Raw genomic sequence first — 13,559 nt, forward strand, 5'->3', positions numbered from 1 at the left:
CCTTTGATAAAATAGGTCCCCAGATGTTTCTGAATATTTGAAGACCTGCTGCAAACAATAGCACTCTACGATCTGCTCTTGAAGTTGAAACTTCCAAGAGTTGATGAGTAGCCCCTCACATCCCTTCACTAACTAAAGAGGAAAGCTTCCTCCAAGTTGAACGGTAAAGAGAAAAATGAGTTTACTTGTTTATGCATTATCTGATTTTAAAATAATGTTTAAAGTGTTTTGTGAGTGTGTGTGTGTGCTTGTGCATGTATGTGTATGTGTGTTTGAATGTACATCACATGTGTGCAAGCGCCCAGGAAAAGTGTTGGATTCCCTGGAGCTAGAGTTACAGGCAATGGTGAACTACCTGATTTAGATGTTAAAAACATATTCAGGTCCTCTGGAAGAAGAGCAAGTATTCTTAATTGCTAAGCCATCTCTCTAGCCCCAACATTTTAAAGTGAATTTTAATGAATGCTGTAGCTAGATGTATACATTGAGCATAACAGGATTCCTCTAATTAGGTGTTGTGTTTTGTTTTGTTTTGTTACCACCTATGTCTGTGAGTATGTGTGTGTGAGTGAGTGTGTGAGTGTGTGTGTGTGTGTGTGTGTGAATGTTACCATAATGAATTCATGGATGTCAGAGGGCAACTTACAAGAGTCAGTCTCTCTATCTACAATATACTTTCCAGAGATCAAATCCCATTTGTCAGTGTTGGCAGCAAGTGTTTTTTTTCCCTTACCCATCTCACCAGCCCAGTTCTTCCAACTAGGATTTGGAAGATTTATCTTTTTCTGTACTTTTGCCTATCTTATTCAAAACGAGTTTGTTACAGGCAATGTAGTTCAATTATGCTTTTTAATTGGAATGTTTAAACCATTTATATTTAATGTACTGTACCATTTTTCTATTTGTTTTACTTGTTCTTGATTCTCTTTTTCTACCTTCTTTTGGATTACCATATGTAATTATTTTAGCCTCTGTTACAACCCAATATATTATCTATCTTCGTAAGTGAAGTTTTTTGGTTGCTTGATTGTAGTTCTGGAGTTGAACCCAGGGCCTTGACATGTTAGGCAAGTACTGCACCACTGAGCTACTGTCCCAAGCCCTGTGTCAAGTGTTTTCATTTGGGTTGTTGTTTGCTTTCTTTCTACATGTTTGCTTAAATCATACTTATCTCTACTTGCCCTTGAAATTACAGAGAGGAGGACAGAACTCAATTGCTAATGTGCTTAACATGCCTGAGGTACCAGCTTCTAACTCATCACTGAAATGCGGGGGGAAACACATTGAAATTCACAACTACAACTGTATGTGACTTTATATCTCCTTTCAATCACTTCAGCCTCTGTTATTAGGTCCATGCATAAGGGTTTTAGAGATTTTATCTTCCCGATGAACTGACTCTATAAATAGTGTATCTTTAGCTCTGGATAAATTCCTCATCCTGAAACTTACCTTTTCTAATAGTCATAAAAACCATAATGTGAAATGAGGAAGAAGTCATTTACATCTATGAACATCCTTACTTTCTCAGCTTCCATACCTGTGTATGTTCAAGTTCTCATCAAGCGCAATTTCCTTGGGCCTGAGATTCCTTTAACTTTTTTCTCCAGTGGGAATTGTTTAGGGTGAGTTCTTTCAGCTTTAGTTTATTTGAAAAAACCTTATTTTAACCTCATTTTTATAGGATATTTTCACAGTGCATAAAATTTTAGGTTGACAGTTTTAGTTTCAGTACTTAAAAATGTCATTCCAATGGCTCTGACTCTCATCATTTCTAATGAGAAGTATATTTTCCTATCATCTTTGTTCCTCAATACATATGTCTCTTTCCCTGGACTGTTTTGGATATAGTTTCCCTATTTTCAAACCTTGCTAACTTGTTAGTGATAATCTGGGTGTCATTTTCTTAATGTTTATGGGGTTTTATTTGTGGTTAGTTTCTTGGACTTTGTGGGGCAGGATCCTTAAATATATGTGAAAATGACATTCCTTGTTTTGGAATGCTTTTACACATTAGACCTTCAAGTCCATTTCTATCACTCCTCTCACTGAAACTCCAGCTTTTCCTGTGTAATATCTGTGATTACTGTCCCCAAATTACAGCAGTTTTCTCACTGATTCGTTTTTCCCCTTCCAGAATTCATTTTGAGTAATTTTTATTGCCAGGTCTTCAAGATCATTGACCTTTTTGAACAGCAGTCTTTAATCTGCTGACATTTTAGGCAGTGAGAATTCCCATTATGAATTGCAACTTCCAACTCTAAGATTTTTATTTAGTTCTTATCCTATTCTGTCTCAAGTTGCTCTGAAATGTCCCATGAAGTCACTGAGGTTCCATCCCTCTTGCAGCAACTTCCATCCCTGGGCAGGCTTAGGAAATCACTTGACCTGACCCATCTTACTGTATTATAACAAGTATCTGAGGCTAGATGACTTTACAATGGGCAGGTGTATATTTTGTTCACACTTTTGGAGGCTCAAAAGCATGACACCAGCATCAGTCCAGCTCCAAGAAGGGCCTCAAAGAGGGTGGCATCACAGTCATATCACAAGACAGGAAAACAAATAACAACTAAGGGCCCACCTGAGGCCGCACCTCTAGTGATCTTAACACTTCCCATTAAGCCTTGTCTCAAGGTCCCATCACCAACCAAGCCTCCAACCAAGACCTCAACCATTGTATCCTTTAAGATTGCTTATCCCTGGGCTGGAGTGATGGCTCAGTGGTTAAGAACCCTGACTGTTCTTCCAGGAGACCTCAATTCCTAGCACCCACATGACAGCTAACAACCATCTGTAACTCCAAGATCTGACACCCTCACGAAGACATACATGCAAATAAAATAAAATTTTAAAAAAAGATTGCTTATTCCTGAGATATTCATACTGTCCAGCCTCACAAAATTTTATTCTATTCATTTGCAAATCATTATTCAGCTAAAATCTGGAGCACATCTTTGTATACATACATATCTTCAGTGCCCTTTATCTGGTTTCCCTCTCTGTTACCTGGCTCCATAAATCCTCACTGTCGGTTTCTCCAGTCTCCTCAACTAAGCCATGTATGAAGAATATCTGTGATGCACAGATGGAGAACTGAGGGCAGCTGGGGTCTCCATCTGTACATCACATAGGTCTAGCGTATGTAGCTTGCCTCGTTTGGAAGCTGACTCACTCGACTTGCTCTCTCCCAGAAAGCTACTGTGCCTAGAGGGTGGACTGCTTTCCTTCTCCTAAGTGTTCCTCCCCATGCTGCCCAGTGTGTGATGGTAGAAAACTGGCTTTAAATACTGCACCTTGTCTTCAGATGTCTACCGCCTGAGGGTAATTACGGACAAGGCAACTCTCATAGTCAAATGCAGAAGCCTTAAAACTCTCAAATGGGCCGGGCGGTGGTGGCGCACGCCTTTAATCCCAGCACTCGGGAGGCAGAGCCAGGCGGATCTCTGTGAGTTCGAGGCCAGCCTGGACTACCAAGTGAGTTCCAGGAAAGGCGCAAAGCTACACAGAGAAACCCTGTCTCGAAAAACCAAAAAAAAAAAAAAAACTCTCAAATGGATTTTGTTGGCAAATGAAAAGAAGATCAATTTGACAAAATAGGCTAATTTCAAGGTGAACTGGTTTCCTACTTGTTGTCATAACAAGATACAACAACGTTGAGGGCTTAAACAACATAAATGTGCTAAGAGTTCCAAAGATCCGGGCCAGTGAGATGGCTCAGTGTAGAAAGGTACCTGCCACCAAGCCCGACATCTTAGACTTAATCTCTGGCACCCACATGACAGGAGAAAACTGACTCCTGTCCATATGTGAGCTGTGGCTCAGCCTCCCCTCCCCACCCAAATAAATAAATAAATAAATAAATAAATAAATAAATATGTAAAAAAAATTGAGATAGAGGAGACTGGAGAGTTGGTCAAAGATTAAGAGTGTGTGCTGCTTTGTCAGAGAACTCAAGTTCAGCTTCCAGTACCTTCATCAGAAGCTGACAACTGTCTCTAACTCCAGGTTTGGGGGATCTGACACTCTTCTGGTCTCCCAGGGCACCTGCTCTCTTTCTCTCTCTCTCTCTCTCTCTCTCTCTCTCTCTCTCTCTCTCTCTCTCTCTCTCTCACACACACACACACACACACACACACACACACACACACTTGCTCGCATACACTTGCTCACACTCTCACACACTCATATACACACTCACAGATACAAGCATGCACACATTCACACACACACATACACACACGGGCACATGCATGTGCTTGCAATACCCTCTAAACGAGTTCAGAAGCCCAAATCCAGTTAATGAAGTGTTAGCCACCTTGCAGTCCTCCCTGGAGGCTCTACCATAAGGGAAGTTATTTCTCTGTCTGTAACAACTTCCAGCAGTCCCTGCCTCCCACCCCCAAAGCTAGTCACAATGGACCCCTTCTGTCATCTTTTCCCATCAGCTCATCTACCCCTGCTCTTCTCCATCTCTCTTTAACTTTGTGAAGCACTCAGTGATTATACAAGGCATGATAAGGCCCCAGCTTTAAATTCAGCTGATTAGCTACTGTAATTCCACCTGCACCGGGTCTCTTGGCCATGCAACCCAACGCTGTCTACAGGTCTGTGGATTAGGACGTTGAGGGGTTGCTTGCTAGCCACATGGGGCAAATAAACAATTCACCACCACATCCTTATATTTTCACACTGGACTTGGCTTTAAATCTAAATCCAAAATAACTTCTTAGGCAACTTTAAATCCCCGCTGCATAAAGCCTTAAGGATAACATTGGCAAGAGGCTGTCAAAACATAAAAATTAGCTTCCACTTATATTTTTGTGAGCTAGAATATAGATGGGAAGAAAAATTAAAAATTCACATATGTTTTTATGTTTCCTATGTAGTCATAGCTATAGATACAGAAAGAATTGCTATAGTTCATCTCACACATGGTAACTGAAGGCTTCATTCTGAAGCTATTGCCGTATGAATGCACACTCCTTCTTCCAAAGTGTGGAGTCATTCTGGTTTTAATTTGTTTATAATTTTCATTTTTCGTGTTTGTCCACATCAAATGTCCTGCCCTTAAGTATTATGATCACAATTGGGGGCACAGCCTGAGACTAATGCTACATGGTCACCTCAAAGCTTTATAGCTAGTAGAAGTGAGCAAAGCTTCTATCCTGTTGAATACTAAAACATGAGGGGAGAAATCTCCCTTTGCATTTTGCATTGTGAGAAACTTCAAGTGAACAGTAAGTCTGTGGGGAGACATTGGCAAAGATTCTCAGTCAAATGTCAGCACGCCTGCTCACATCTCCAGCTTCTCTCCTCATTTTGCAATGTCTTCAGTGTGCTCCCTTGTAGCTGGCTCTTCTCTCCTCAAGTCAGTCAAATGGTTCTGAAAAGGTAGACCTCACGGTTTCTACTCCCTTGCATCTGCTATTTCTCGGCAAATAATTGCTAGTGAATACTTTACTTATGAAATGAAGAAGTGGTCAACAAGTCAATAATTGCTACGCATGTTCATGAAATAATGCCCTCCTCCAAAACATTTATATGTTATGATATTTCTGAAGTCTTCCTTTTATGAAAAAAAAAAAAGTCCTTCCTGACCGTGTGTGATCTTATGGCTCATGGCAAACGTTAATAGAGATTATGGGTGTGACTGCCATCAGAAGAGTCTCTAGAAAACACGTCCATGACTCAGCAGATTCTCTAAAAAGCTCTCAAGGCATTTATCACACTCCAAACTGATGATGTTACCACCCTGTCATTTTGGTGCCACGATGACACAGCCACCCAACCCCTTCAATCTATCTTAGGAACTGCCGTTTTCAGGGAAGAACAAATTTAATAAGAGGCATCTTTGGGTAGTGCCAAGAATTTTGGCTAGCACCTTCCGTGTTAGACTAGAGATGTTTGTTTTCACTGTCTCCACCTTTTCTCACCTGTCACCTCCCTTTGAAATCTTTGCTTAAACTTTACTTGTTTGGGCCCCTTTCTGGATGCCATCCCGACCGCTGTCTTTTGAGTTTCCGTATGTAATCTGTGTGTCTCTGGATGTTAAACAAACCGTGCATAACTAAACGTTTACTTGGTTCCCTCTAAAGCAAACCATGCAAAAATTCACGGAGAAATTCTCAACTTCAGATTTTTCTGAAAGTCTGCACAGTGCTTTAAAATTTGATCGGTTTTACACAGCAACCCAGAGTCCTCACATAGTTTGAAAACCAAGTGTACTGACCATGCTGAAACATTTTTCCAAGCCAAGGTCATCATTCTTCAATAAGCTAGACTGTATTTGCACATGCACTACTGAGTGTGTTCCCAAACCAAGACTTTAGGTTACTCTCTGCCTTTCTAGTTGGAAAAGCCCTAGTGCTTTGGATGAGAGTGGTAAGATGCTTGTCAGCTTTGTGTAAGACTCTGGGTTCAGTTCCCAGCAACGAAAATCACACCAATGATGACAGCAGATACATGGCAGAATGGAAGAACCCCTAGGAAGGAGCTCTGAGGTAAGGTCCAGCCGCATTTATGACATTACCATTCTGAGTGCACTGTTATTAACTATCAAGTATGTGTGAAGTGATACCTGCTATGAAGAAGCTCACATTCTAGAAGAAGAAAGTAGCAGAGAAAACAAGCCACCCAAGGGCAAAAAGGCTCACACCAGGTAGGGGCAGCTTCTCTGCTGGACAGACAGCAAAAGCGCTTCCAGCATGGGAACTATAAAGCCATGTCATGAGAATACACACACAGGACAAAGCTCCAAAGCTAGAGGAGACTGCCATGGAGGTGAGGACACAGAGGATCCCGGTCTCAACATCTCAATCCTCTTATCTGCAGGCGGGATCAGAAATGACTCTCTCAAGGAACTAAATGAATTAGTGTTAAGCTCTTAAAAGTGCTAGCATAGAGCAAATGACTTTTGAAGTTGACTAGAATGACTTTTTAAACAGGACTCACTCCAAGGAAGTCGGTATTTATGCTGGTTAAGTGAGGGAATGTGGAGACAGAAGTCCGAGGCAGGTTTGGTGACAGGGACCATCACCGAGTGCACTGACCATGCTGAAATGCCAGGGACTGTATGCACCTGGACAGGGGTGAGGGTCCTGTCTCCAAACTCTTGAAATGTGGAGGGCATGCTACATCTTGGCATGGCTATCTTTGAAAAACTTGTCTGATGTTTCTTAGCGTTTCCTACAGGCTTGACTCTTGAGTAAATCAGCAGCAAATGGTACTAAAAGAAGAGGTTTATGGACCATTTTCAGCTGGGCCAATGAAGAGGTACATAGGAAAAGAAGACGTGGCACCTGTTTAAACTACCCTGAGTACTCATAACCTTGGAGAAATTGTGTTACCAGGACAGCATTCAGCTGTACTAATAATATTCCAGGTATTAATTCTGTCTACTGTCTTGTCAATTTTTCAAAAAAAAATCAATTACACGTGTTTTGATAGCACCTGCTTGACTCAGATCATCAACAAACTGCATTACAATTTTGTACTACTGAATGGGTTTCTCAGGCTATGGATCTACATGTTTTTCAAATTGGAGTATATTCAGGAAGAGACCAATTACTTAAATTTGAGTAAGTTTGGACTGTGGTAAGAAAATCTACTTAGAAAAACACGGCAAGCGACAACTTTCGTCTCCTTTTCTATGTTCTATAGCTGAGGAGCAGACAGAGAGGTGGGGCATCGTGTTGTCAAGGGAAACAGAGCAGACAGCCAGATTGACTTCTTTGGACAAATCTGCCCTTTGGGGAGCCTGACCCACTGCTCTTGAAAGGGTGTTTTTCACAAAATAAATGCATTTGCCCAATGCTGTTGCAATTCTCCTCTGATGCATGCAGCCCTACGACATGGAACTCCTCTCTCCTTTTTTGATATTGCCAAGTTTCCGCCGCCTTGCTGGAGCCAACAACTTGTTTACCAGACATGGTATCAGGGACCAAGCAGTCCCAAAAGCTGGGGACATGGTCTCATACATATTAAGATAAGTGACTGCCAGCTCCTAGCTTAGTCTCAACTCCCAAACTCTCACCACTACAAGGGAAGAATGGATTTGGAGTGAATTTTTCCAACCAGCAAGGGTTCCAGAGGAAAAGCAGAAATGATTCCCTCTGTGGCCCTCATCTTGAGTAGCTCATCTTCATTGGATTAGGTCAACCTAGACCTGTGAGATTGACAACTGCCTGCTTAGGGGGATTCAAAGACAGCTGGCAGTGTTTCCTTCCGCTCCTCCGACTAGATTCTCAATCTGTGGGTTCTAAGAGATCGGGTTTTCAAAAATTAGCGCTTATTGGATTTACCCTAAGGGCTTGTTAAAATACAGTTACTGGCTCTTTATTGTATTCTCCCACCCAGAGTGTCTAATTCTATAGTCTGAGGTCTACACTGGTAAACCCGATGTGTAAAAGTTCCCAGTTCCGGTCGGTGTTACTGATGTAAATAGCACAATCTGAGAACCGCTGCCTTAAAGCATCTACTCAAGATCTGAAAAGTAATCACTTAGCCATAAAGGGGGGAAATTCTTCAATACGCCATATGAACCAGAAGGGTTTCAAACAAAAGCATCAGGAAGCAAAAGCCTGTGACTGTATGAATAACAGTCGGTGTGAAGAAGCCACCGGCAAATGGAGAAAGGATAATGTAAAATTAATTTAAAAAAAAAAATGGAAGGCCACTATTTTGGTCTTTACACTGGGCCAAGAACAGTGCTTGTTTTTCCCAAGCTAGTTGGAAAAATGCCTAAATCCTGGTTGTTTGATAAAGTACATGGGAGAACCTTCACTTGGTAGTGAGGATTAACCAGGCCTAGGCTATGCCTGCTCCAGTCCCACCTAAAACCATGAAAATCAAGAATCACAAAGAATAAACTGTTTCCGATGTTGGGTCACGAAGGTGGCAAAAAGAAGCCCCTGAAACAGCCCAAGAAGCAGGCCAAGGAGATGGACAAGGAAGATGAGGCTTTTGAGCAGAAAGAAAAGGAGGAGCAGAAGAAACCCGAGGAGCTAAAAGCCAAGGCCGCAGGCAGGGCACCCCTGGCCACAGGTGGAATTAAGAAATCTGGCAAAGAGTAAGGTGTTCCTCATACTGAGATGATGGTGAGCCTCTTCCATTCCTATTTAAACATCTGGATTCCCTGCCATAACATCTTTGCCACCTACAGCTAGAATGAAGTGTTAACCTGAAGCCTGTTAAACATCTGGATTCCCTGCTATAACATTTTTGCCACCTATGGTTAGAATGAAGTGTTACCCTGGAGCCTGTTGTACATTTTAATAAACTTTTATAAAAAAATAATAATAAATAATACAGTGGCTCATTGTCTCTAGTGTTCAGTAATTCCTACCTCAGCTGTGAATTTAAAGTAAACTCAGTCTGAAATCCTACCAGAGCTGTTTCATCTTTGTTTTACTCTGAATTCTGTATCACTTTGAATTAATTAAACCAACTCAATAAAAGGCAAAAAAAAAAAAAGAATAAACTGTTTCCAAGTGACTGTATCCTAGAACAACATTTAAGGATATTTACAGGAACACAAAAATATCTGGCAGCCAGTAAAGTAAATTTCACAATGTCTGGAATCTAATAAAAAAATAAAATAAAAACTATCAGGTTTATGGAGAACCAAGGAACTGTGACCTCCAATGAGAAGAAAAACTAACTGAATCAAATCTGTGACTGACACAGATGTAAAGATCAGCAGGTAAGGCCATTAAAGCAATTATCCAAACTGTATTCAGTATTGCCAATCAGGGTAATTAAAGTCAGAGATACTTTTCAAAATGCTTACACTGAGTGATACAGATTAAAAAATTTCAACATGTGAGATGAAAAATGGATTTGAGGGATTAGTGACACACCAAGCATTGTAGGAAAGATTAATGAATCCAAAGAGCCCAGAATAGAAACCATCCAAAGTAAAACACAGAAGTAAAGAAACATGGTGTCCACCAATGATCTGTGGGACTTCAGCAGCCTAAAATAATGTATGTACAACCCAAGCATCCCGAGGAATGAAAGGCACGTTACACACAGTGCAAGGACAAAATGACAGTGGATCTCTCCCAGGGAACAATACAAACAGGCAAACAGTAGGATGAGATCTTGAAAGTACTTAAAATTGCCAACTGAGAACGCTAAGCTCAGAGAAGCAAAGACTTCTCCAGACATACAAAAGCTCTTCAAATTCATCAAAAGATCCACACGACAACAAATGTGAAAGGTAAAAAGGGAAGGATGCCAGGTGAAAATACCAACCAACACAATGGAAAGAATGCCTCTGTTCATGTCTAAAATGACTACCAAAAGTTTGAAGCCCATCCCCAGTTTCCTCTGGCTAATGGGGAATTATCCAGTTCCAGAGCCCCTTTCCTTGGTGGATCACATCAAACCAGACGAAAACAGGAGCCTGGGAAAGACTCATGGGCAGCACAAATTTAACATGCTTAGAATTATTCTGACTAACCCAACAAGGGCTGTGCTTGATGAGGCATACTATATATTTTTATACTTAAATTGACTTTTAAGGAGCTGCCCACTTTCTGAATGTACAACATATTGCTGAGAAATGGGAAATGCAATACAAATGTTGGAAAGTATAACCGAGAAAACAGTAAGTACTGGTTTATTTAATCATCATAACAAAACATGCCCTCTTAACAGGAGCAACTAGAACAGGAGGAAGTGACTAGTCCTAAATTAAACAGCTGCAAAGTCACAAGCCTGGGCTCATCACCAGGGCGTCTGTTCTTGGGCTCAACATTCTTAATGTCATATTACAGGCCTAGGTCTAGAAAAGAGCAGAAAAGGAATGTTTTTAAGTCAGAAGATCAGCTAAGAAGGTCCAATATGTAAATTATAAAAACTCGATAGAAACAAGGAAGAAATCTTTAAAAAATTCTGAGAAAAACTATGTAAAGGATTTATACTCAGATGACACAAACCTTCTCAGCATCAACAGACAAGGTAGGATGACATAGTGTATTATATATACTTATATACGATATGTAGTATATTCCCACCCCCAAATACTGAAGCAATCTGGAGTGTTATAGTCCCAAATTCTTAATGGGGTGTGCATGAAGACAAAGAGATTTACAGATCTAAAAGACCTGAAATACTGCACTCCCCACAGATTCTTTCTCAGGAAATCATAGGAAGATACATTTTATCTAAATTAACAAATGATAAAGAGGAGAGTGGCAACCTAGACAAGAAAGGGCCAGTTAGTTAAGAAGGGAGAACCCAGAGGAGAGCAGTAACGGGTGAACACAGCCGCCAGTGCAGCCTGGAGAATGACAGCATGCTGCAAGAGAATTTGAACCTTCCGGAGAAGCAGAATGCTGACTTGAATGGATGGATAGAGAGGAGTATATGACAGTATATCAAAACTTCATAAATGAGAAGAGAGAAGAAATCCATCCAGATCAGAGGATGTGACTTAGCAATGGAGTGCTTGACTAACATATGGGGTCCTAGGTTCAAACCCCAGAGTTTGAGTGTGTGCATCCTCCAACACACACACACACACACACACACACACACACACACACACACACACACACACACCATTTACTTTAGGGTAAGCAATCTCTGTACGAGAAGAGAAATGAAGTAAAAAAGCAATGTGCACTGATTTCACCCAAAATTATACTCTAAAATACTGTGAATGAAAAGAGGCTTCTGTTTGTTAGTTCACTGGTTTCACACACACACACACACACACACACACACACACACACACACACACACACACATGCATGGCTATCAGCTAGGCACATGCTAGGCGTTTGATAAATACATATTAAACCAATGAATGACTACAAAGAGGAAAGAGGTATAAACACATGCAAGGTGAGGGTGAGAAAAAGTTACATTCCCTTCTTGAATAGAAGTGAAGAAATAATGTCTGGAACTGAAAACAAAAACAAGAAATAGAAAGATAATTATGCTGTTCCAAAGCAAAGATGAAGACTTGAAAAAGTAAAAGGGGTTGCCATGAGGAGGAGGAAGTGAGACAGAGAAATATCAGGGGACTGCTGCTTCCTACTGTAACTGCAGCGCTAGCTGCCTTTTTAGACAATAACTTAGAAAGTATTAAAATTGTAAATTGACAAAAGTAATTATCAGCCACCCCACAAGTCAGCTGGTAATTAACAGAATGGCCTGGCCTCCCAAACCAGAACAAAACTGCTTTGTCTTTAACGTTCCAAAGAAGTTTCTCGTTACATAAAGGTACCTAGGGAGATGGCTCAGTGGGAAAAGTGCTCTCCATGCAAGCATGTGGACCTGAGTTTGATCCCCAGCACCCATATTAAAGCTGGTGTGTGTCTGTAACCCCAGTGCTGGAGCAGGGCGATTTACATGCCTGGAGCTTACCGGCCAGTCCCCCTAATTAATGAACTCCAGGCCATGAGAGACCCTGCCTCAAAAACTCTGTGGAGAGTGACCAAGAAAGACACCTGACATTAACTTCGGTTGTCACACATACAGACCTACCTGTACAGACACCCATGTGCACACATACACACACATATATACACATGTATATTAAAATAGAAAATATGAAAAAATAACTCCAAACACCACTACTCAAAGATAATCATGTGAAATATTTTCATATAGCTGGGGAGAGATTTTTTCTGGGCATTTTTTTTTATAACTGGCATGTAGATTTTAATTTATTTCTTATAATGTTGAAACTGAACAAGGGGAAACAGAGTCACAACCTCCATTAGCCTGAGGATCTCCAAAATAGCAGATAAAAATATAGTGCACCTCACTGCTAGAGTGTCTATGAGACATACCTGCTCACCTGGGAGCAAAGGACCACATACACAGTGACTACTCAAGAGTCCTTAACTATTTGCTAGAGGGTGACAGAGACTTAAGTGATTCATATGGTGGACACTTCAAGATGAACTCTACATAGAGAAGGATGGTATTGCATGGCCAGTTACTTCCTGAAATGTGCATTACTTAGGTTTTGAAATACTGTGTCCAGGATCCTTGACAGTGGCAGACTATGAGGTGGGAACCTTAGTGGGGGTGAGAGGTGGGGTGGTGGTGGTGGAAGCTTTGAAGCCAAAGTATTCAACATGATACAGATGTGTAATGACTAGGAGTCCTTTGGGGGTCTCCAGTTTATGTAGGAAAAAGTATTACTGATTTAGACAAAGGGGTGAGACAAAAGAAGAAAACCAGACCCAGAGTAGAGATGCTGACATTCTAGGAATACAAAGGACAGTCCAACAGGTTCATTTGATCTTCCTGTGGAATATAAACACATGAAGAGATAAGACTAGATGACTGATGATTTCTGAGTCCTTCCCCTAGGGAAGGAGGGATGTAAACTGGGAGGTGAGGATGGAGCAGAGATGGAGTCACAGGTAACTGACACTGCTCTGGCTTAAAAGCTGTGGAGCATCCATGGGACTGGACTAGGCCCTCTACATAGGCAAGACAGTTATGTAGCTTGATCTGCTTAAGGGGCCCCGTGGCAGTGGGAAAAGGATCCATTCCTAGGACATGAATGGGCTTTTTGGAGCCTATTGCCTATG

General features: G+C 41.1%; 1 protein-coding gene across 1 annotated transcript; it reads left to right on the plus strand.

Annotated features, from left to right (window-relative positions):
• The first annotated feature begins 8,879 nt into the window (after window positions 1-8,879).
• On the plus strand, window positions 8,880-9,093 carry LOC128100611 (translation machinery-associated protein 7-like). Its single transcript, XM_052723007.1, has one exon. It carries the CDS (start codon window positions 8,880-8,882, stop codon window positions 9,072-9,074), a length of 195 nt encoding a protein of 64 aa, XP_052578967.1. The 3' UTR covers window positions 9,075-9,093.
• The last annotated feature ends 4,466 nt before the right edge of the window (window positions 9,094-13,559 follow it).

Source organism: Peromyscus californicus, unplaced genomic scaffold (assembly GCF_007827085.1).
Source record: "Peromyscus californicus insignis strain IS unplaced genomic scaffold, ASM782708v3 Scaffold_7__1_contigs__length_154581171, whole genome shotgun sequence".
NCBI classification, from domain to species: domain Eukaryota; kingdom Metazoa; phylum Chordata; class Mammalia; order Rodentia; family Cricetidae; genus Peromyscus; species Peromyscus californicus.

Coding starts and splice junctions, on each gene's coding strand:
- LOC128100611 (XM_052723007.1), top strand. CDS start 8,880: ATGTTGGGTCACGAAGGTGGCAAAAAGAAGCCCCTGAAACAGCCCAAG.